This window comes from Numenius arquata, chromosome 6, assembly GCF_964106895.1.
Source record: "Numenius arquata chromosome 6, bNumArq3.hap1.1, whole genome shotgun sequence".
In the NCBI taxonomy this organism is placed as follows: domain Eukaryota; kingdom Metazoa; phylum Chordata; class Aves; order Charadriiformes; family Scolopacidae; genus Numenius; species Numenius arquata.
Genome location: NC_133581.1, coordinates 54,304,131 through 54,327,490, shown reverse-complemented (window position 1 = coordinate 54,327,490; position 23,360 = coordinate 54,304,131). Strand labels below are relative to the sequence as shown.

The 23,360-nt window shown below is 36.1% G+C and overlaps 1 protein-coding gene across 1 annotated transcript in view; it reads right to left on the bottom strand.

The window, feature by feature from the left end:
* The window catches only part of AKAP6 (A-kinase anchoring protein 6), a 229,355-nt gene that overhangs the window by 31,375 nt on the left and 174,620 nt on the right, over window positions 1-23,360 (bottom strand). Inside the window, exons 9-11 of the mRNA XM_074148618.1 lie at window positions 22,542-22,688; window positions 18,862-19,086; window positions 331-546 (exon numbers count right to left, since the gene is read on the bottom strand). Coding sequence (XP_074004719.1) covers window positions 331-546; window positions 18,862-19,086; window positions 22,542-22,688 — 588 coding nt within the window. The remainder of the gene's footprint in view (window positions 1-330; window positions 547-18,861; window positions 19,087-22,541; window positions 22,689-23,360) is intronic.

Here is a 23,360-nt window from a genome sequence, read left to right as displayed (position 1 = left end):
GAAATATGTCTCTGGGCCCAGTTCTGTTAGGTACTGAGCAACATAGCAACAAGAGAAGACTGTTTTCATTACTTGACAGGATCAGATGCAATGAGATTAAATATCCAGCAAACAGAACATGTATATTGTGACTTTATCTTATTAATCAGTTTTGTACATAGAATACAATACTTTGTGAAAAACTAAAGCTCCACTCACAGTAAATACTAGGAATGGCATCTTCAATCAGAAGAAAACACTCTGAGATGAATGTGTTTGTCTTGCACTGAAAAAGTGTCTCTCGTGAAGAATGAAACCACATGAGACCTTTTTAAAGCAAGCATCACTCACCGAGTCTTTTTCCAGTCTCATCTGTAGCCTTGTTTGCCACTGGACAGCTTGCATGACAATGGCTTCCCACCGCCTCTCAAGGTTTACGATTATCAGCTGCATGGACTGGTGATCTGCATTTAGGTTGCAAGTCTCCTGGTCATCCAGGAGGTGCTGGCATAGTCGCAGCACAGAGGCTACCCCACGACGTCTCTGTTTGATCTCACAGCATAGAGACTGCAGGACAGACAAACAACAGATGTCAGTGTGGAATACTATGCAAATTAAAACATTAACTATTATCTGATATTTAATGGTGCCCAATTTCTGTCTTCCAGTACTTTTTTCATAAATTCCTATACTTAGTGTCAAAGCTTAACGTTTTATTTTCAGATAAACACAGTCTTAATCTTAGTAGCACAGAAGGAGTAAAGCTACTTTTAGTCTCCTTCAAACAAATGCCACACATAGCTAACTGTCTCAATAATGTTGAAAGTTTTATGGTGTAGACTGGTTTATTCTTCCTTTTCTTTTCATTCAACTGGGACACATCTGAAATGAGTTACCCTGACAGTAATCAGCTTCAGAAATTCTTCAGGAAAAAATGGGAGAAAAAATTGTATCCGTGCAATGAGAATATATATATATATATATTTAGCAAAAACAACAGAAATTATGGGTCATATGTACTCTGTCAGAGGAGAAACCTTAAGGAAGGAGAAAAATCAGTACAAAATCCTTTACAGATGTTTTCTTCATTATAAAATATTTCCAGGGTAGTTCCATATTTAAATACATGTAGGAATACTATGATAACTGTATCCTTCTTAAAGATGAGTTATTCCCTGCATTTACTTCATCATACCGACTCCAGTGCTACCAAGAATGCAATCTGACATGAACTGCATGATGGGAGACAATCACTAAGCCCTAATATTGCTGAATATTGATGGGAGTCAGGATATGTTGGTTCTACGCCAGAAACCTAAGTAACTACACTGAGAATCTCATTGAATAGCAGTATTAATAATGCATCCTACATGCCAAAACTAAAGAGAGCTGTAACACCCGGAAGCAGTTGATGGCATGGGGTGCTCTCAAGCATGGTTTTATCCACAATCACACACTACCGTCATTCAACATCAAACAAAGATTTTATTAAATCATAATGTGTTTTAATAATAACATCTATGAAGCTGGGGTACACAAAGCGCAAAGGCAACTGAGGATGTCTGCTTCAGCCCGGCTTCTGAGACCCTATACTTTTATAGCATTGCATAGTTTAAGTATTCAACTATCATCGTGGGCCTGTGCTACTCCTGAACTTAACAGGACTGTGCTCCACACGTGGGAGCTTTCCAGATAATTTAAATTGTAACTTGCCAACATCTGTTTCCCTCTGTGGGATGCCACAGATGAAAGTGCATGACCCCATGAGAAAATCTGAACTATCATCTTTTTTGAAGACAAGGTATTTGCCTTTAAGCTTCCATTTAATCACAATAAGCAAACAAAAAAAGTCACAGCATCTCTCAAAGCTGTTCACAAGCATTAACTGACAAAAAATCAGGACCTGCCTTCTTGAATTTTATTAGCAAAGCAATAACATTCTATAGAAAGTGAATTCAAGTTCCAGATTTTCATATCACTTTTTCTTTAAAAATTGGAACTTATACTTAGAAATGTACCTCACAGGAGTATTTTGCTGCTGGAAGTATGTGTTTGATCAATAATACTAAGCTGAAAGTCTGAAGCAAAACATTGGTATGCACATCTAAAAATATATATCTTTTCTTTGCCTATGGATAGTGTGCAAGTATTTTTTTTTATTCCAAGGCTTCAAGAGAAATGATGATTAAACCCACAACCATAGCTGAATTACTAATCTACTTTCACTGGCACAATTGGGCTGTTCTAACAGTTAACAGATTGCTTATTAATCAACAAGGGTAAACAAGACAATGCAATCTCATTTAAAGTGGGAGTTTTAATGCCTAAAAGTATTTGTGTTCAAAATGTTAATCCCGATAAGGCTTCATTAGAAGACGTCTTAAAATGATTAAGTACATTTCATTGTAAAGTACACTGAGTAGTATATCAGCAGGTGGACATTTCATACAGATGTTCCACTTATTGATATAATGCATTCTATAGCTATTTAAATTACCCTAACTCTGTAATAGCTAGAATTCTATTACTTCTATAATGAGAGAACCCTGTACCTTTAATATTTCTGAATTTTAAATAAGGTGAATGACAAATTCCCAAACCCCTATTTATGGCAAAATATGACCAGGAATTTTATTATTCAATTTATACCAGAGCTGCATTTCCACTTACGTTTCCTGAACTCACCCTTATTTATTTTCCTACAGTTCATTACTAGTTTCCTACACAGTTCTTGATATAACCACCAAGTCTGGCACATTTCCTTCCTGATGTTGTTCGGTAGCCTAACATCACATCAGGAAAAAACCAAACCAAAAAAATCTACCTAAAGACAAAGTCAGGATTCTTATTTTACATTGTATAACAGCTAAGCAATTCAGTTTTATGGAAGTGATAGTACAGTAAATACTGATGGCAGCCAAATCTACATAGATCTGCAGCAACTTCATGGAAGTCAATACAGCTCAGAAGCTTGCCCCATAACATTAACTTACCTTGATCTACCTGATTATGTCATCCCTTATAAATATTGTTCGTTTTTGATACAATACCATATAATATGATGAGGTAAGGAGTATTTAATTCATAAGCCATTATATGGGAGTTTAAGTGAGGCCTTTACATTGTGCTATCTGCAAGCAGAGCTACAGCATCCAAGTCATTTCTAATTTACATCAATTTTACACCAGCATAATAACAGTAGCTTTGCTGAAGCTATTTCTGATTTACATGGCTGTGACAGTACAATTAGGCCTATGGCACTTTTGTTTCAATTTTATTACATGATATTACCGTTAATATTAAACAGGAGAAGAATGAAGTGCTTGTATCTAACACTGTGTTGAAAGAGTTGGCTGTAGCAACAATACTTTAAAAGCCAGAGAACTTAATCATGTAAAGACATCTTTAAACCCTATATAATAGCACTAGAAATAATGAGTCTAAGCAGTATTAGGGTCTGGTATACAGTGTCCTAAAGGGACACAATAATTGCCTGTATCCTATGACATGACATCTCACAGTGTTGTATATCCATCCATGTTCTGTTGTTGTTAAAATGGCATGCTTCTATAAAAACCTGGCAATATGGCAATTGTACATGCAAAGTATGCTTCCAGTACCCTGGTTACTTTAACTATTTGCAAGGTACATTCTACATTGTGAATGAACAGCTATAATTAGTGATTAATAAAAAAAAAGGAAAAGAAAAATGATGAGTTTGTCTACTGAAGCTTGGGCCTGTTGGTCTACAGCTGCTACAGTAAGCTGCTGGGTACTTGACAGTTCAGAAAATTAGGAAATGACCTAACAGTAGACTGAGGTGCATCAGCTAGGCTTGCTTAGCATCCTGTGTGTGCAGATTTGCTGAAGTACAGATTAAGAGATCAGACACTTTCGATTGTGGCTCCTCACACTATCATGTGCCCATTGAGCTGTGGTAACTGTAAATACAATCCAAACCTTTGCAAACGTGGGAGAAACACATTCACTTAAATCATTTGCAGCAAGACTTAAATTAATGCATTTGACTTTTTTGCTGCAGGCTAAGAGTATACACAGTAACTGCAGCTGCTGTGTATGAACTTGATTTTGTATCTGAGTCCTTTGCTTCACAACAGATACCCTGATAACATTGAGGTGTTATTCATTATAACATTATTACGAGTCATATTTTCTCATACTGAGGATTCCCGTCTGTGCTGTTAGAATCTTGGGAGATTTTTCTTCCCTCTGCCTACTCCTATTTTCAGTGCTTTGAAGTTATCACCCGCATAGCTAAAAAGGGCTAGCTGAAACTACTTTCACAGCTTGTTAATACCATGCCTTAAATCATCTGGAAAAGCCCCTGCCGAGTCGAATGACATCAAACACTCTTTCCAAGCCATGGGCTAATGGCACTATCTATGGGGATGGAAGTAGCCATGATCTGAACAGAAGGTGCTCTGCATAGCTGCGTGACTCTTAAGTGAATGGCATATGACCAGAAACACGTGTGTAGCTTTAGGCAGTGCCAGAGAGTGTGGGAGGCATAGAAAGGTGGGAAGTTGAGAAATATTAGAGCCCCACAAGCCTCAATCCCTCTCCATCCCTTAGCCTTCCTGCAACATACCAGTGCCTGAGCTGTGCCACATCGCCTGCTCTGCTTGACTGAAGGACATGGAAGTTGGCTTTCTCACAAAGATGATAGATGAGTTGGCCACTGAAGCAATGTTACATCAAGGTACTTGAGCAAGTGTTTAATATGAATCATTTAAAAGTACTAAGGTTCTCAGTGAATTCAGCGGGACGGCTTAAAAATAGTTTAAAAGTCAGTTTAAGATTAGTTCACTTAAATCCACATAATCCACATATAAAAATCACTACATAATGATGTATGATTTTTGTAGCATCATTTATTACATATTGTTCAGGGAATTCTTTTTTGTGTGATTTGAAGTTCTTTCCACTATTTCCATCTTTTTTGCTTTCAGTCTACAATTAGAAATAATAAAGGTCCATGTAGAGGTGCTCAGAGGTCTGAAAATAGTTAGAAGATGACAAATGGTAACTTTCACAGATGGATTTTCTTTGTGCTTTCAGGTTCAGAAGAAATGCCAAGCTATACTGAAACAAATGCTATTTCTAGGTGTATGTTGTGTTTCTGTGTATGGGCAATACTGAGTGTTTTTAGAAAAACGAAAGAAGATCAGCTGCAGATAAATCCAGAATGACAAGATCAAAGAGGAAGTTTCTGCCTAACCTTGGTCTGTTAAAGGCTTACTCTTCCTCCCTGTTACAGGATGTGGGTATGTGAGGGAGGGAGGGAATGATACCCTTCCTATTGCATCACTTGTTGCCTGATGGAAGACAAAATGAAGATGGAACTGTTGTTATTTAGTACAACCGCCATATGCAGAAATTAAAGCAGAATACAAGAATGGAAGCTACACCACCCAAACTGCAACTCTTAAAAAAATGCCTTTTTACATCTGATTTTTGGCTAGTGCAGCACTTCATTTTTCAAAAGTGATAATGTGAAACTTTAAGAATCATGGCTAACATCACTAATATACAAATAAGGGGAAAACAGGAAACAAAGTGGTCTCAAATGCTGGGTAAAGTTTAATTTTCAGTATTTCTTGTGCAATGGCAATGACAGCTGGAACTTGTCTTGTCTGGGGCGATGCATCCCTGTATTCCATATTCCATCTTTATGACACCCATGGCAAAAATAAGAATTTCTGTTTCTGAATGAAAAAGAAACCAAATAATACCTAAAAAAAATTACTAAGAAAGAAATTCCTCGAAACAAAAAAGCTAAATTACAAAGATGGGAAATAAATGATGACTTGTCATCTTTTAGCAAAATACTGCCAAACCTGTGTGCTTTTGCTGATTTCAAGGTTAAAAGAAAATGTCACCTAATATGAGAACTCTACTCAGTTGCATACTGTGGGACTTAATCTATACTGAAGCTAAATATTCTATAAGTATGCAGTGAAGTGCAAAAAACAGCAATTGAAAAATGACATGATTAAATGGCACAACATGCAATCATTTGCTCTCAATTATATCAATGTATCTTCTTCATTTCAAGGAGTCAGGCAGAAATATTGTTTTTTAAATGCCTCTATTAAATTGGGCACCAATAATAAAATAGATGAGAGTCCTAATAAGCTCATTTACGTAACATACATCACACACCACAAAACTATTCTCTCCAAACGGATTTGTTCATGGATTTGTCTCCTGGTTGTCACCAGTCTTGGCTATATTAAAAGATTTTAAAGGCACAAGGCTTGCAGACCATTCAGTGGAAAACCTTTGTACTTAACCCTTGAGAGATCTTTAATGCTAATTATGGAAAAAGTATTGATATAATATCTTTGCTGTCACATTTTATTACGATGACAGTCACAACAGAATCTGGGACTGACATTTTAGAAATATCGTCTAATTGCAAGTCAGAAATACAGAATGACAGTTTAAAGTAGAATATGACTTCTTTCCAAACAGTGAACCGGTTCTCTTTATTTAAAAGCCGTACTTTTAATAGCATTACAACCAGTAAATTGCTACGCTGATCATATCTTCCTGTAACTCACTGCTTGTTACAATATCTCTCCTACAAGTCTGAGCACAGTTCACTATATTCCTTGTGAACTGTGTCTGTTTCTATACATATTAAAAATCTCAATGAACTAATAGAAAAAAATACTTCATTTTTGCACTGGTTTCAAGAATCTAAATAGGCGCTTACATACTACATATAATCAAGTGCTTTTATTGATTCATTCTTTCACTAGCATTAAAAATTACATGGGAATTTGTGATTATTTGCAATCAATAATGCAAATAAATTTATTAATTAGGTACATATATTTATTTTAAAGAAAATACTTATTTTTAAATAGTGTTCTAAAAGCACCCACGTTCTTTCCCATTTTTCCCTTGAAGTACAATACATGCATTAAAACAGTAACAATCCAGAATAGATGTTCTGGGCTCATTCCATAAAAGCTGCTATTATATCTGTATGACTTTCTTTAATTTCTTTGTTCTATTCCTTAAGCTCACTTAAGTACTTCAAAATATTTGTTTGTAAGAATATAGTTCAATGGTCTGATATTTAGCTCATATTCCCATGTAACTAGTAATATGTAATATAATTCTCTTCATAAATTAAAAACACTATTAAAATTCCAGACATATAAAACAATATGAAGATTAAGTTACTATAAAAGAAACTATAATAGCTTACAGATTGCTTGTATCATTACTAAAGCACTGGTATCTATTACAGTGTCTCCCTGGAATAAAGAATGCACTTTTGGCAATAATCTGTTAAAAAAGTGCCCATTATTGTTAAGATGCTCCTATCTTAGCTCTAAACTAGTGTGCAATTACAGGAAGGTAACTTTTAAAAATAAAAGAAAAACAGTGTTGGATGTAAATGCGTCTTCCCTACTGAAATACAACGTAGCTTTTCCAAGCCTTATTTTTCTCATGTTCCATACAGGGGATTAATTAGATCCATTTTCACACTGAAATATTTTAGAGCTATTTACCACACACTGCAAAGTTAGGGTTAACTTGGTTCCAGGGGATATGTCAAGTCATCCAGACAGAGGAGCCAGACACGATGGTAGGAGGATCCATTTTTCTAGTCTGTCACTGTTTGAGTTTATACATGCCTTCAGTTCAATTTGAGAAGTTTTCTTTCCAGAGAAACAGATCCAACAAAGAAATACTGAAAGAAGTGGCATGATTTGCCATTTTTTTGGGGGGTGTGTGTATGTGTGTTTCATTTTTTGCCCCCCGAAAATGCTAACATAAAAGTAAGGAAAGCATCAGACAGGTAGGATAAATATCAGTGCTATCTTCTGCTTTTGTAATGAATCCTGAACTACACTACCCAAAAATTCATATGACTTTAGCGGACATTACAAACTTGAAATTTTTGCTAGATCACCACACTGGGCGAAGTTTCAAATGAAGGTGTGCAGGAATTCAAGGGATTAAATGACTTAAGGTACAGGTGGAAACTTCACAAAATCAAGTGAGGCATAAGTTAGGCTCAACTTTATTTCCAGTAGTTAGAATTCACTTAGAACTACACCTTAAAAGAAATCAACCTGTTTCTCAACATACATCACACATTAGATACCAAGAAACACCCTCCAATTACCTAAAAACTGTCAGGTATCAGAATTTCAGCCATCTTTAGTGAACAGGTAAAACTGTTAAAACTCCGTATCTTGCCTCAGAGCTATATAAGAGGCTTAAAAGAAAAGAATTCCTTGCATGGATGTACATCAATACCTGTAACCCTCAGGCTGAGGTTCAGATGTTAATACTGTACTTAATACCTTTCTTAATCTAGTTCCTCCACAGATGGTGGAACATGCATTTTTGCTGTCCTGGTGCAACGGACCTGGTATATTCTGAAATGTAGTGACAATCTACCCTATTCTGAATTACAGGAAAAAAACATCCTGCAATACATTGGTATTACTTTTTATGGGAAAACAATGAACATAAAATAAATTAGACTAATCTTTTGGAGACTCCAGGACAGTCAGGATGATAGGAAAAGGAAAATAAACACATCTAATGAGTAAGGAAAAAGTGGTTTCCTTTGGCTTTTTTCTTGTGTCAGTGAAGCAAATTTAGCTTGGATTCAAAAATGTACAGCTTGAGCTGCTCCAGGGTAAACAGAAGAAAATATATTATGGTGCTTTCATGTGTATCGGTATATGCACAAGGACAGCAAACAGGCTTTTCTAGAAATGGTGTTCCTTGTCTTATATCAAAAAAGCAATGCATCCCCAGAATGGATATATCATTAAAAGACAAAAACATTATTTTCATTCTTTTGCCATATCTTAATCATAAATATACACACATTTGGGGGCTTCAGCTCAAGACAAAACTAAAGGTTCCCAACACGAGAAGTTACTTGCAGCAGAATCAACCAGAGCCAGGCAACACTACGATGAGGTAGGTTCACTCATACTTGAAGAAGGCTAACGTACCTCAGTATCTTACTTGTATAAATAAGTTTTAGGCAAGTGTTTGCATTAATATGTTAAATTTTAAATTAACATTAACTTGCCTCTTGGACAAATTAGGCAAACATGACTTTGACAATGCACAGTTTAGCACAAGGGCTATGAGCAGGTAGAAGTGAGGACAGAAGCAGGTGATGGGGTCAAGATGAACTGTGAACGGCAGTCAAAAAACTAAGGGTTGTCAAAAGCCAAGTGTCTGGATGAGGTGACTGCTTGTGTATGATGGTCTTAAAGGCTCAGTGCTACTCATATGATTGCACTTTCAACTGCCATTCTTCCATTGCCTGGACAACAGGATTGGAGTAAGATGACTAGACAGGATGAAATCAAAGAGGGCACAAAACAGGCTTTCTTTCCTTCACTAAATCTTAGACTAGAGACCATAACAAGATTCCTCTTATTGTGTACAAACATGAAAATAAGCATCACTATGATAAAGGGAAAGGTGGTGCACTACAAATGACATTGCATCATCAGCTGATGGTGACATGCACAGGAAATCCATCAGATTAGAAGCCAGGCCTTCAGTTTTACTCTAACATGAGGAAATACAGCACTTTCCTAACAGACCAGGAAGGGAATCATCCTGCAAAGGGCAGGAATGCGTATATATATTTTTTTTTGGCATTGACTTTATGCAGGAAGCATAATCTAAGCCACTCTTCCGTCTCTAGTAATATGTTGCCAGTCTGCAAATTCCATTCCTGACTCACATCTCATACATGTGATACATAATATACCTGATAAGGATTGCAATAACACTTCAGGATGCTACTGAAGGCCTGTTCTTTTTACACTCATATTCTTACTCATACTGAATTACACTTTACCCTGAAAATAATTCTACTAAAACCAATGGGTTTCCTGGAAGTATGAAATTATTTTTAGTGTGAGTAAAGGTACTAATACAGTCTATAATAATATTCCCTATTGCAACTATGATCTATTAACTTATGTGCAAAGATGAAACTTGGGAAACCTGTCCAGTGCTGAAACAAAAATTAGGCAATGATCTACTAGGTCAATGATCCACCAATTAAAGAAAAACCTCATTAGTAGGATTTAATGGCTCCAGAGAACACTATTCAATCAATAATCCACTAATATTGGAGAGATTTGCACCTGAAAATGCAATGCTATGGCTCCAAAGGGGCAGTTATAGACAACGAAATAAATCGTATAATCACATGCAGTAGTACAAAGTGGACCTTAATGGAGAGAGTACAGTGTATTTTTGTTAACTCTTTTATATTTCTGATCCACACTGTACTTGTTTTTCTATAAATTATCACTAGCAATGGAAATAAAGCTTAGAAGCCAACCAAAGTACCAACCCTTATTAGTGGAAGTCAATCTTAGCTTACTTTTAGGGGAAAGATTTCTTTGTCTTTTGTCATCTTTTGCTTTTTTCTCATTTTCCTTTTCCTTTTCCAGGTTGATAGTAACTGTCCCGGTTTGAAGTAAAACCGAACCAATTTTCTGTTCTGTAACTTTACATCCTAGCTAGGCCTCCTCTAACTCTCTGAAATTAACAGCATATTGTGGAGAAAACTGCTCGTTCTCAGAATGATAAGACCCATGTTTGTGCTCCATGCCAAGGAATGATATGCAGGGAGGCCCTTGCTTATACTTATTGCTACAACAACCAAGGTCAGCCAATTTCGTTATTTGCCCCCTTAGAGGGTCGGAAACAGAAAAAAACGTAAAGAGGTCACATCAGTGGGGAGGAGTGGACAGGACAGGTGACCCAAACCTGACCAACTGGGGTATTCCATCCCATCTGCCCCATGCTCAGTATTAAAGCTGAGGGATCAAAGGGTCAGCTCCCTTCCTGCGATGGCCGACGTCCAGAGAGGACTCTGTCTGTTCATCTGCCTTTGATCCTGATCCATGTGTTCCTGACTCCAGAGCTGGAATCCAGTTCCCATCCGTCGCTGAGTCCAGTCTGGGACTTCCCCAGTGCCTGCCGGTGACGTGACTGTCATCCTGGGAGCTTGATACGGTTTTGTATATATTGTATCTATTTCATTATTTTCATCTTTATTTTTATTTTAATATTAATTCTTCATTAAAGTAGTTTAGTTCATTCTAAACTTCTGAATCTCCTTATCTCTTTCTCCTCTTCTCTCCTCTTTTGGGGGGGGGAAAGGGGGGGGACGGGCCATCTGTCGGTCTGGTTTTGGTAAATTCGGCCGAAACCACGACAGTAACAGAAGAGAAAGATTCTGTTTTTGCAGCAAATAGGTCTTCAAGGCAACAGCAGGACAACAAGCAGTCACATTTTCAAGGAGTTATTTGGGTGGGTCAAAAGAAGAAACTCAATTATATCTTCAATGATAACGACAATAATAAGTGATGGAACTGAGAATATTCTCTCAAAAGAAGCCAAGTCAGCTATTTTCACTTCTAGATATCTCACTCTTCAAGAGGCCATGACTAGAGGGGAAATATAGCCCAAAGTCTGCTGATGTCATTGATGCAAAAGGTTTGGGAAAGGAACTGTAAGCCATTTGTCACTATGAAATTGCAAATTTTACTTTGTAATGGCCAGTTTGGGACAGATTTCTCTGTAAGCCAGGGTGTCTTCTATGTTAGTCTGCTTGAGTCAGACCTCAAGTCTTACAAGCCTACTCTTGACATGAGAATTACACACAGACCATCCCAGTAGAATAAGAAAGATAGGGAAAAGAGCCCCATTGCGTCCTTCTCACCTGCTCCAGGAGGCACAGGTTCAAACAAGCACCCTATTGTACATTCAGAAGGGCTGAGAGAGAAATTCAGCCTCAACTTCTCTGGAAAAGAAATAAGCCTGCAGTCAGTCTGAGAGAACCTCACAGATATTAGCAGTAAATCTTTCTGAGCTGGGATTGCAGTTGCCTCAACATCTTCAAGTCCCTCAAGTCTTAAAGGCATTCCTGATGATTCCTTGAGCTGGATTCATCTGAGCTAATGGAGAACTTGACGTCTGAGCTAGTTGTTTAGAAGCAGGTGTTCTGAGGTACACTACATCTTCTCTGTTGTCAGATGCCTAAAACAGGACAGGTTAATTGCATCCCAAAAGTGGTTTTTTGCCCCCAATTACTATATAAGAAGCCCAGACAAGATTTCTGCACTGTACGTATTTAAAGCCAGCCTGTTTTAACATACCTCTATCATATGGCTATGCTGTCTACAGGGTTATCTTGGTATACCAGAAATAAGGAGACAGTACATAAAAAAAGAGCTAGGAAAGAAGAAAATATGAATTAATAGTCTAAAAATAGCCACTATTCTCTCCTCCATCAAAAGATTCAGTGTACTGCTGTGTCTGAGGTCTGCTGAACCCACGGTTCTTCCTGTTACTACAGTAACCTCCATCCCACACCCCAGTCTTAGTCCGGAAGCCCATTGCCACTGCTGAATTAGAACTGCCTGCAGGGATTTTACGATACCTCTGTGAAACCCCGCAACATGTCAGACCTAACCATCCCTGGGAGCTAGATCTTCTGAGTCCATTTCTTTCTCTCAGCAAAGTGAGTGTTTGTGGGGGAAAATGTTTTTAGACAACCAGATACTGTTTATGATTAATTTTGATATTTTTATTAATTAAAAGCTAAGTAACAATGTGTCCTGGTTTCAGCTGGGAAAGAGTTAATTTTCTTTCTAGTGATTCCTGTGAAAAAAATGCCAATAATGCATATTGTTTTAGTTGTTGCCAAGTGATGTTTATACTTTCAAGGAATTTTTTCAGCTTCCAATATAAGTTGAGAAGGAGCATAGATAGAACAACATAACGGCCAATAGGAATATTCTGAACCACAGATGTCGTGCTTGGTATATAAACCGGGGTTGGCCAGGAGGGAGGAACCAGCGATCACTGCTCTGGACGGTGCCAATTCACCAGGCAGTGAGAATGATCTGTGCCATTATCATTATTGTTACTATTATTGTTATTTTTCTTTTCTGTTATTGCTCTATTAAACTGTCTTTATCTCAGTCCACGAGGTTGTTTTTCTTCTCCCTAACCCCTCCTTTTTTATCTCTTCTCCCTGCCCTTCTCTACAGGGGTGTGTGTGTGAGGGAGCAGCTGTGTGGTCCTAGTTGCCAGCTGGGGTTAAACCATGACACAATGTAAAAAAACTCAGAGAATTTGCAGTTCAACCTTCACAGTCCAAATGGGATGATGGAATGAAAGCTGCTATCTCAGATGGGATATTTAGTCCTAAATGGGAACTGTAAATTGTATTACTGTTGCCTTAAATAGGGAGAGCTTATTGAAATACAAACTGAACTTTCTTTCAGTAAGTAATACGTATATTAAATCAAAAATTGAGACACATTTGAGTATATTAAGTATTTGAGCACTGAGTCTCTGTGTGTATATAGCATTAAGCATTGATATTTGAGTATATTAAAATTAAAATAGAGCTATAAAACCATGGATTGTATTAGGGACAAAATAACACATTTTAGGCAAAAAATATGTAGACCTGCTCTAATATAAGAGGTGGCTTCTCATTTAAGTGGCCTACAATAGTGCTGCTTTGGGATGGTGAGTCACGTAAATTCAGCCTGAGTTTGCTTCAAATCATTGTAAGTGTCATCAGGCTACATTTGACTTTGGAATCCTACCTGTTTTTCATAAGATTTAATACCGCATGCCTTCCTGTTTGTTAAAATTTAATCCAAACAAAATTTGGGTAAACATTTCTTCATCTGTGAGAAGATGTAGGGCTCTGAAGTCACATTCTTTCTGAGACATTTATTAAAATTATTACTTTTTTTATCATCTTAGAGGTATAAAAAGGATTAAATCCTGCTTGACTTCATTTGGACCTTCTATTGGAAACTGTTTTGCATACTTTTGTTACGTGCACATTGAATTTCTGTAATTCTTTGACTGCAGCTCTGCCAGGAACATCATTCCAAAAATTGTAAAGGATCCAAAATGCAGTAGCAAAAGTGATTCCTGGCACGTGTAGGAACAGCCAGCACTTTTCTCCAATCTCTGAGTCCCCAAACCCTTACTCAAAGTCAATACTTTTCTTTGATTTCAGTTTGGCCATAATCTTATATGGTCCCAAACTGACTTGTGTTATATTTGCTAGAGTTATGTTTAACTGAATTGTTTGTAAGACATACAGTGCTGACTCTTGTGCAAACTTAGTTAAAATGAAAAGCATTATAAGAAGTACTGATTAACTGATTGATTATTAATCATCAATGGAACCTATATTGCTTAATCAGAAAGTTCAGTTGCTTTAGGCATTACAGAAATGAGAGATGGTGCTGAGAAATACTTTTTTTTTTTTAAGTGATACTGCATCATCTGGTATGCTCAGTCACAAATTTAGTGGAAGATGAAAACACACTTCCGAGTGAGTCTACTCATTAGAAATAGTGACAAGCATCAGATAAGTCACACTGTTTACAAGTCAAACATAAATGCCTACAAATACTACTAGCTATAGAATTCAATAGACCATTGACTTCTAGAAATTTTAAATGAGAAAACGTTTCCAACAATTTTTTGGTATGAATAAGCAGTCTGATTTCTTTAATGGATCCACTGACTAAAGTCAATGAGAACCACAAGCTTTCAGTACTGCTGAAAATCTGGCCTCTCTTTTTTAAAGGCCCAAATACAGATTTAGGAGACAGCTATGACAATATATATCATGTTGCTTATTGCTTCAAATAAAACCAGATCAGAATACTACATGAAATGCAACTTTATTGTTGCCAAAGAACACTATTTAGCAGAAAATCTTTGCTAAAATCCTGCTCTGGGCCGGAAAATCCTGTTCCCTGAAGGAGAACAGGATCCTTTATAAATCTTGCTACTGAAAGCAATAGAAGCTTTCCTAGTTGTATGTGATTGAGAACAGATTCCAAGATGGGCAGATACTTGCAAGTCTAAGCTTGTTCTTGAGAAGCTGGTCTGTGAGCCAAAGCCATAACAACGACCTTTTTGATGCTGATGGGTCATTTCTCCATATTGAACACTTAAAGTCATAAGTTTTATTGCAAGTGACAGAAATATATGACTAATTATATAAGCTCCCTTGCTGTCTTTTGGAGGGCATTTTGCAGAGAAAACAGCATGGTTTTGAAGTCCCAGACACATAAAAGCAAATGTGGCAGAACACTTTTACTTACAAGCCAACAAGCACACAAATTTCTGGCTAGACCTTACTCAAATGAAATTTACTAAAACTTTCATGAAAGGATGTGAATTCTTATTATTGCTCCTCATTCTTTCCTGCTCCAAATCTCTCCTGACCCACAAAATTGCCATACATCATTAGGTTAGGAAATCAGTTGTGCCAATTATTAGTCTCATGACATTAGGTCTTTCAGCTGCTAGAATTATGTGTTTACCTGAGAATCTTGTATTTAATTTAAAAAGCATGTTTCTGGTTCTAGTCCTCATCATTTCAGTGAAAAGCTAGAAGACATGAACTCAAGGGACTCAAAAGGCAGAATGGAAATAAAAAGGATGAATAAATAAAATAAATATATGTTCGTAGTTATGACAATCTCATGAATTTTAACTCAATCTCTTGATTTTCTTAGTCCAGATCCATGGCTTTCTCATGTTGCAACACAAGAAAACAAACCAGGAATAAGACACCCATGCTTCCCCCTTTACAGCTGTGCAACTTATGGTCACTCTTTCACCATTTTTAACATCAGCCCAGCTTTGGCTACACTTGGAAGCTGACTTAATGCTGCTGTGGAATGGCCAGCAAGTGTCACTACAGACTGAAGCAAAGTTCATGCTTCTCCTTTGTAACTAAGTATGAAAATGTTTGAGGCAGCCAGGAGCACTGAAAGCTGGTGGAATGAGTAACAATATGGCTCTGCAGACCAACTGCACATTGCGTTGCACAGAGATCGCTGGCCTGACCAAAGTATACAACATAGTTTCCACAAAACTAAGAAATACAGGAACTTACATAAACTCGGTAGTGACCTTAACTAATAATATTCCAATAATTCTAATATCTAAATATGCTAATAACAATAGAAAAAATCAGCCAGATATACTTAGCCATATTTGAATTTTGAATATAAACAAGAAACAGCAGTAGATGCAAGAAAGCACCCTCTTTTCATCACATATGAAAATGGAACATACCAAGAAGTCACCTAGAGGAAGAAAGGAAGGGCTGCCTTGTGGTTAGCGCCCAAGATGAGGGTCACCGTAGCTGTATTCTACCCTAACACAGCCATTGACTTTCTGTGAAAACCTGGAAAAGTCACTTAATCGCCTTGCATTTTATTTCCCTCATTTCTAAAAATGGGATAATAAAACCTACCTTAAAGGGTTAGTGAGGCTTAGTTCGTTAATGTTTGTACAGCATGTACAGGTCCCTGGCTGGGTAGTACTATAGAAATGTTAAGTATTATTATTGCACAGCAATATCCCAAAAGTAATGCAGTAGTACATTCTTTAATAAGAAGAACAGTCAAATAAATATGGCACGTTTTTTTAGAAGAGAAAACAAAAAAGTCAAAATAATTTTCTACTAGTGAATTTAACAACCCCTCCTCCCACCACATTGTTCTCATCTTGGGTCCCAACTGCACGTGAACTATACATTCAATTCATTCTCCAATTGCAAAATGAAAGGAAAACACCTGAAAAATGAAATAACTGTTTTTCCTAAGGCATAAGTGTAATTTAAAACGTAACATATGGAATGAAAATCAACGGCATTGTTGAGTTTATTTTATTAAAAGTGTTTCTCTGTGTACAGTGGCTATGTGTATAATCAGGATGGTGCAGCACAATAAATTTCCATTAAGAAACAATGATTCACTTACCGCAGTGAAAGCAGTAATAAGGTTAAACTCTTAAGTTAAGTGGAAAGTAAGTCAAACTAAACCCCAGCAGGTTTTCTACTAGTGGCATAGCTAATGTTTTTGAAAATGTTCAAAATGTTCTTTCTCAAATATATGTATTATACATTGCAGTATTGTTAATTATACCCATTTTCTCTTTTATACACTTCCCCAGGAGATCAGTGAAGAATGGAAAACTTACTTATACTGGATTTCAGATTTAATGAGACAAAGATAGTTTAATATATATGACAAAGTGATGTGCTCTCACCATATTTGATAGGTAATTATTTTTTATACTCTAATGGCTACCATTTTGAAAATAATTAATGTATTATTTATGTAATTAATAGATAATCAACCAAGTAATGAAATACTCTGGTTACATCATGGTGGGTGGTACTATCCTGTTTAACTATCTCTAGAGCTCTTGGCATGACATCATGTCATATATATCAAAAGATTTCACTTGAGAGATTTATGCACGTTCCAAATACATAAGTAATATAGCTATGGTATTTCTGTTCACATATATATATATATATAAAAGTATTAGCCATATATAAAAAAATACATATTTAAAACCAAGTTTGTCTGAAATTAGATTTTCAAATTCATAGTTATGTACTTAAATAAACGGTAGGATTTTCCACAGAAATAAGAAGCATCCAGCATTTCCTATGGAAAACATGGATGTACTGCTGTGAAGTTCTGCAGGTCTATCAACAGTCCTTCATAGTCACTAGCTTTGAAGTTTGCTGATACAACAAACAGAATCAGCATGATTTTTTCCCCCATTAGCAGAAGACGACAAATCACTAAAAACCCCAAACAATATGGATGTCAAAAGAAAACTTAAAATTGGATTCACATGGACATGCTCAGGAACCTGAAAAAAACCCAACCAACTTTATCTACATTGACACAACCTTCTCACTAATCCTCATGATTGGAAAAGGAAGAGTTAAGGAACAACTAATTGGGAAAACTAATTTTTCTGCTGTTGTTTTCTTGAATGCTTGTATAAAAAAATATTTGTTTAGAAGTGTTTGCAACGTGCCCTTTGAGGTGAGTATTTAACAAATTGTCCATCACCTTAAGAGTCCTGTTGCCCTAGATGCCCTGGTGAACTAGTGGAAGAGAAAAAACCTTTTTTACCTCTAAAGCTCAACAATTACTTGTGATTTCTTTCTTATTCTTTTGTCAAAGATCACTTGCAGAGTAAAGTGACCTGTAATGATGACTCAGGTGAGGGTTTATTTAGAAGTGATGGCTATGAACAGAAGAAAATCACATGGTTCTACTAGGTTTGTTTGCTAATTTAATAGCCCTCTTTCCTAAATTGTCCCACTACTTTTGGGGAATGGAACAAAACATATGACCTCCACTGTCAGTTGCAAAGCTGAATGCTGGCCTTCAGTTGAAGGAGCTTATCCACCTGAATATATCATTGTGACTACAATTCTTTGCCCTCCTTTCCATAAATCTTCAGGCTTAGGTTTAAGATGTGGCCTAGATTAATGCAAATCTGACAGTGTACACGTCTTTTTCCACATATCTATTCACCACAAATGTGAATATTTTCTCATGTACGCTAAATTTGTATCTCTATAAATGTGACCTCAAATAGGCTATTTTTGACTCCTATCTGCAGAAAAATAAATTAAACTGATGGTCACACAACACAATAACTGATGTAGGGAGTGAAACTCAGAGTGAAGCTTTTTGTGACAAAACTCTACAGTGAAGTAGAATGAAAGAATACTGTTACTTTTCCAATTGCGGTGTGATTAGCCTCTTTTGCAATAAGTCTAAGGAATAAATATATAAGATTCAATAAAATCAACATGAATGAACAAATAGTACAGACATGAAGGTGAAAATACGAATATATGATTACGATTACATATGTACATGCATTGCATTGTTATGTATAAGATAAATATTTTATCCTACCATAAAGAGGCATCTCTCTATGAAAATGATGATTATTTTTTTTTATTACCTTAAAATATTGAAGTTGTTTCTCAGTATTCATTGTTCCTTCATTTTCTTGTCTCAGACAGGAATTGAAGATGAAAAGCTCTGTATCTCTCAGCCACCCTTTCAGTTCTTTGATCCTGACCTCCAGCTGCCTTACCAGGCTGCCGCTTTCAGGCGAGAGCAGGTCACGTGGACCTAACCCACTGTGCCCTACCATTGTCTCTTGGATCTTCTCTCCTAGGGTTTTCTAAAGCATCAGATAAAGAAAACATAGATTAGTCTCATGTACCAAAACATATACAGGTTAATGTGCAACAAGAAGCATCTGTTAGATGACTAGAGACGTGGGGTTTTTTGATAATTACTACTAATATCAATCAATTTCATTCTTTGCTTCCTTGTTTCAATCAATTTCATTTTTTGTATCCTTGTTTCTCACTTATGGTGTTCTCTCTGGGTCACTGACTTTGTTGGAAGCATGATAAATCAATGTTTATTAAGAGCAACTATGGACAGAGGAGACAAAATGGTACATAACTTTTTAAAGTAGTTACTCTACAGAATTTGTCCGTGTCTTTAGACATTTATGATCATGAGAGTTACTGGTTTCTAGGCAGCAACAGAAAATACAACAAGCACTGAGTTACTAAACTCTCATCCAAAGTACCGTCTAAGTTTTTGGGGAAACACTGCAATAATGGAATATTTTTTGCGGTATGAACTGTCAGGTCATAGTTTCCAAACTTGTAGCCCTGAGGTTGTATAGAGGAGCAGTTAGGTCACAAAACAGCTGATTTGCTTTTAAAAGTGGAGGAAGTCATTCAGATGCCAATAAGCTAGAAATTGCAAAGCCTCAGTATTCCTAAACACCAGGCTAATTATTTAGGCAACTAAATTCGGATTTAAGTTCTCTATGTTAAGCATCCACTTTAAAAATAATGGACCAGAATAAACATTCACCTCTGATCGCTAATGAAACTAATTTACTACAGCTTTTCAAAGTAGTATTTCTAATAAAAGAGCCACTGAATAACATTTTGATAGTGGACGCTTTGAGCATAATGAATATTCTGAAGAGGCTAGGGATAGAAAGTTGTTACCTTCCTTTTCAGTATTTTGAAAGGCAATCCTTTAACCTCACAAGGGAGATACGCTGTTGCCTGCTTCTACGCCAGGCAGTATTTTATCTGACCTATAAGAGGCTGTCAGTCTGACACTTATTACAAGCACTAGATCTGTGATACTGATTGTAGAATATTGAATATACACTGACAATCACATCCAATAACCTTTAAACTGATAATTAGCAGTGGTTAATTGTTGTAACATGAAGATACAGTTTTAGGCGACCCAGTATGGCTGTCTGTTGAAAATACATGCCTTAGAAAGTTACTGGAATATAATTTATAACAATGAAGTTAGCTTCCAAAAATAAGCATTAAACACAAATAAAATTAGATCAACAAACATTAATCTGCTATGCGGCATTCTGTAAATAACGTCTTTAGGAGATCATAACTGAAAAACATGCTTTCTTGGCAACACCCTTCTATTTTCATGGTGCAAATATTGATAATTTGAAGACCCTCAGTGGAATCCAGCACTAGCTATTGTTTTTATGCTGTAACAAAAGTAGCAGCAGGAGGTGAAATCAATGCCCTTGGAGGGTAGGGTCACAAAAAAGAATTTATTGCCACTTTTTTGTTCTGGAACAGTTTGCAATCATAAATTCTTCATAAACAGAATACTTCAGAGAATGGTCCGTCTTCATAAATATACGACAGAGGACATCAATTTCATTTAATTCACAATTTGTGTCAGCACAGCAGATGCCAATGCCTGCCTTGATAGGGTTGTTTAATATGCAATTGAGACAGAGTAATATTCAGCACAGGGGACAAAATTTCACAGATTAAACTGTACGCACCACTGACATTTCATTCTAATGTATTTCCATTCCACACTGTTCACCTTAGATGAAAGTAATATTAAAAACCATATCCCTCTATTTTACCATTGTTAGAAGTTAAAATCCTTGTCTTTAATTTTTTTCATGCCAATTAAAACGTAATCATGCCAATTAAAACAGTATGCCTAGTGCTGTTAGGTTCTGCAGAGGTTTTTATTAAATTAAACAAAACTCTATCAAACTCTGCTTATTATTCATGAAATTGCATTTAGCAGGAAAACTGCAATAGTTATATTTTATTTTTCTGTAAATGTTAAAATTAATGGTAAAACTTAATCCAGAGGCATATTTTGATTTTAACATACTGAGAAGTGGAGGGCTTCCATTTTTTTTTTTAAGAAAGAGTTTTTCTAGATTTTTAGAATTATGATCACTTACTTAACCCATAGTTTTACATCTTACCAGCTCTAAATAGTGCCACTGAATTAACTTGATTAAATACACTGAAAGTCATAAAAGTAAGGCTCCAAAGTAAAATTATTTTAAAAATACAAGTTGTCATGATCAGATGTAAAAGAATAGGTTAGTAACTCCCATTTTTATCAGTAAATTTATTAATACGCAAATATTTTTAAATGCTTGTGGTGATGCTGCAGACTAATACTAAAAAAATAATAAGCTCACTATTTATGAGGCAACTTTCAACATTTTCTGACAATTTGCACATTTAGAGAATCAAGCAATTACAAACTACTGTGCTGAACTAAAAAAGCCCCAGCCTCTGCAAAATGGTTATTGCATTACCAAACAAGCTGAAGTGACACAAGTCAGTATTTAAAATGCTGTTGGCAGGTTGCATGTATAGCTTACTCGTAATATATTAGAAATGTTTTTTAAACTAAGATAATAGCATGCAAAATTATGCAATGTAACTGTATTGTTAATATCACACATCTATAATTAATCATTTAAAGTAATTTATAAATTTATCTTACCCTTGATTTGAAGTGAAGGCAATTAATGAGAGAAGTGGATGGAAAAATATATAGTTTGACCTCTCTCTCTCTCAGCTGTTTTACAACAATAGGACAATAGTGTCTCCTGCACGGTGCCATCACTGGTCTCTGGGTAACAGAATCACTATATTGCTTTTTTTGCCAGATTCCTGTATCTGACTCTTTGGCTGAGACCCAGCCCATCATAGCGTGAAATGAATTACATGAAACTTTTTTGGCTTTTGTCAAAAGTGAGCTGAATACAGCAGCATGAAACATATCCTGGCTGTATTCTTAGCTTCAGGTATTCAGATTTGTACTGAATCTGCATATTTGTTTTTGAGCCATCAGTGTGACCTGAAATATGCAGTGACAACCCCACTTTTCATCTTAAGGGTATAGTAAATAGTTAAACAGTAGATGTCTCTAACATGTACCTTCAGAATAAATTCTATTAACATTCACTCAAGCATGACAGTCAGTGTATATCAGATATACTGCATTATAGTTGACTTGGTGCATACCCGTAATACATGGCATATTTTACTTACATTTTTTATGTATTAAAGAACTAAAATTATTAAAGTCAGACAGGAGACAAGCATGGAATAAAGAAAATCAACAGAAGAGGAAAATACTATGGAGTTTTTATAATAGCATGAGTAGCTTGTTTGAAATGTATGTTGTGAATTGAAAGAGAGAGATATTTGTGCCTCAAATTAGAAATCAGACAGACAGCGTACTTCAACACACAAAAATGTACACATAACCCACAAACAGTAATAAAAATGCAAATACCCCAAGCAGTTCCCATTTTTCATTAATTGAATCCACTTTTTCAAGAAGATCATTTGGTAGTAAAACACCACTTTTCTTCAGAGCTTCAACCTTACTAAGCAGTTCCATCTTTTTCGGGTGCCTGATTGACATTTCTACATTGTATCTCTAAAATGAAAAGAAATAGATAGTATTAGCTACGGTGAAGAGTCTCTATAAAAAATTAAACTTTAATTCTGTGTGCCCAGTTATGATCACGCTCACTATACTGTTTTTTAAATTTTTTTTTTTATGCAGCACCCAACCTTCTCATTACATATCGTAAGAGATTTAGGTATCGAGCACGTAGCCTTCTGGGTGACGTATCTATGCAGGCAGTTAGCAATTGATTACGTATAGTAACATTCACTCACTCACAATATTCACTCATATAATAATGTTCACTAACTCTCTCATCTGACGCTTGATCTGTCTTTGTCTCATTCAAGTCAGTGGTATCTTATTTTTCAAATATACTACTTCAGCAAGTAACACTGAGGATCTCCATTGAAAAAAAAAAATCAAAACCACCAAGGAAATAATTTCATAATTGTTTTTCCTGTACAGTTTATTTCTTCTGTCTCTCAGTGTGGATTCTATCTCATATATGGGCCTGAAATGCTATTATATGTGAAAACATGAGAGTTTCACTTTAGAAAAACAATTAGACATAACTCCCTTACAACACAATGCCAGTAACTTGATTTTTATTGCATCAACCAACAGGAGCAGTGAAATAGCACAAACAAGAACAGCCACAATGCTCATAGTCCAATACTTTCAAGCTGAAACTACCTTTTA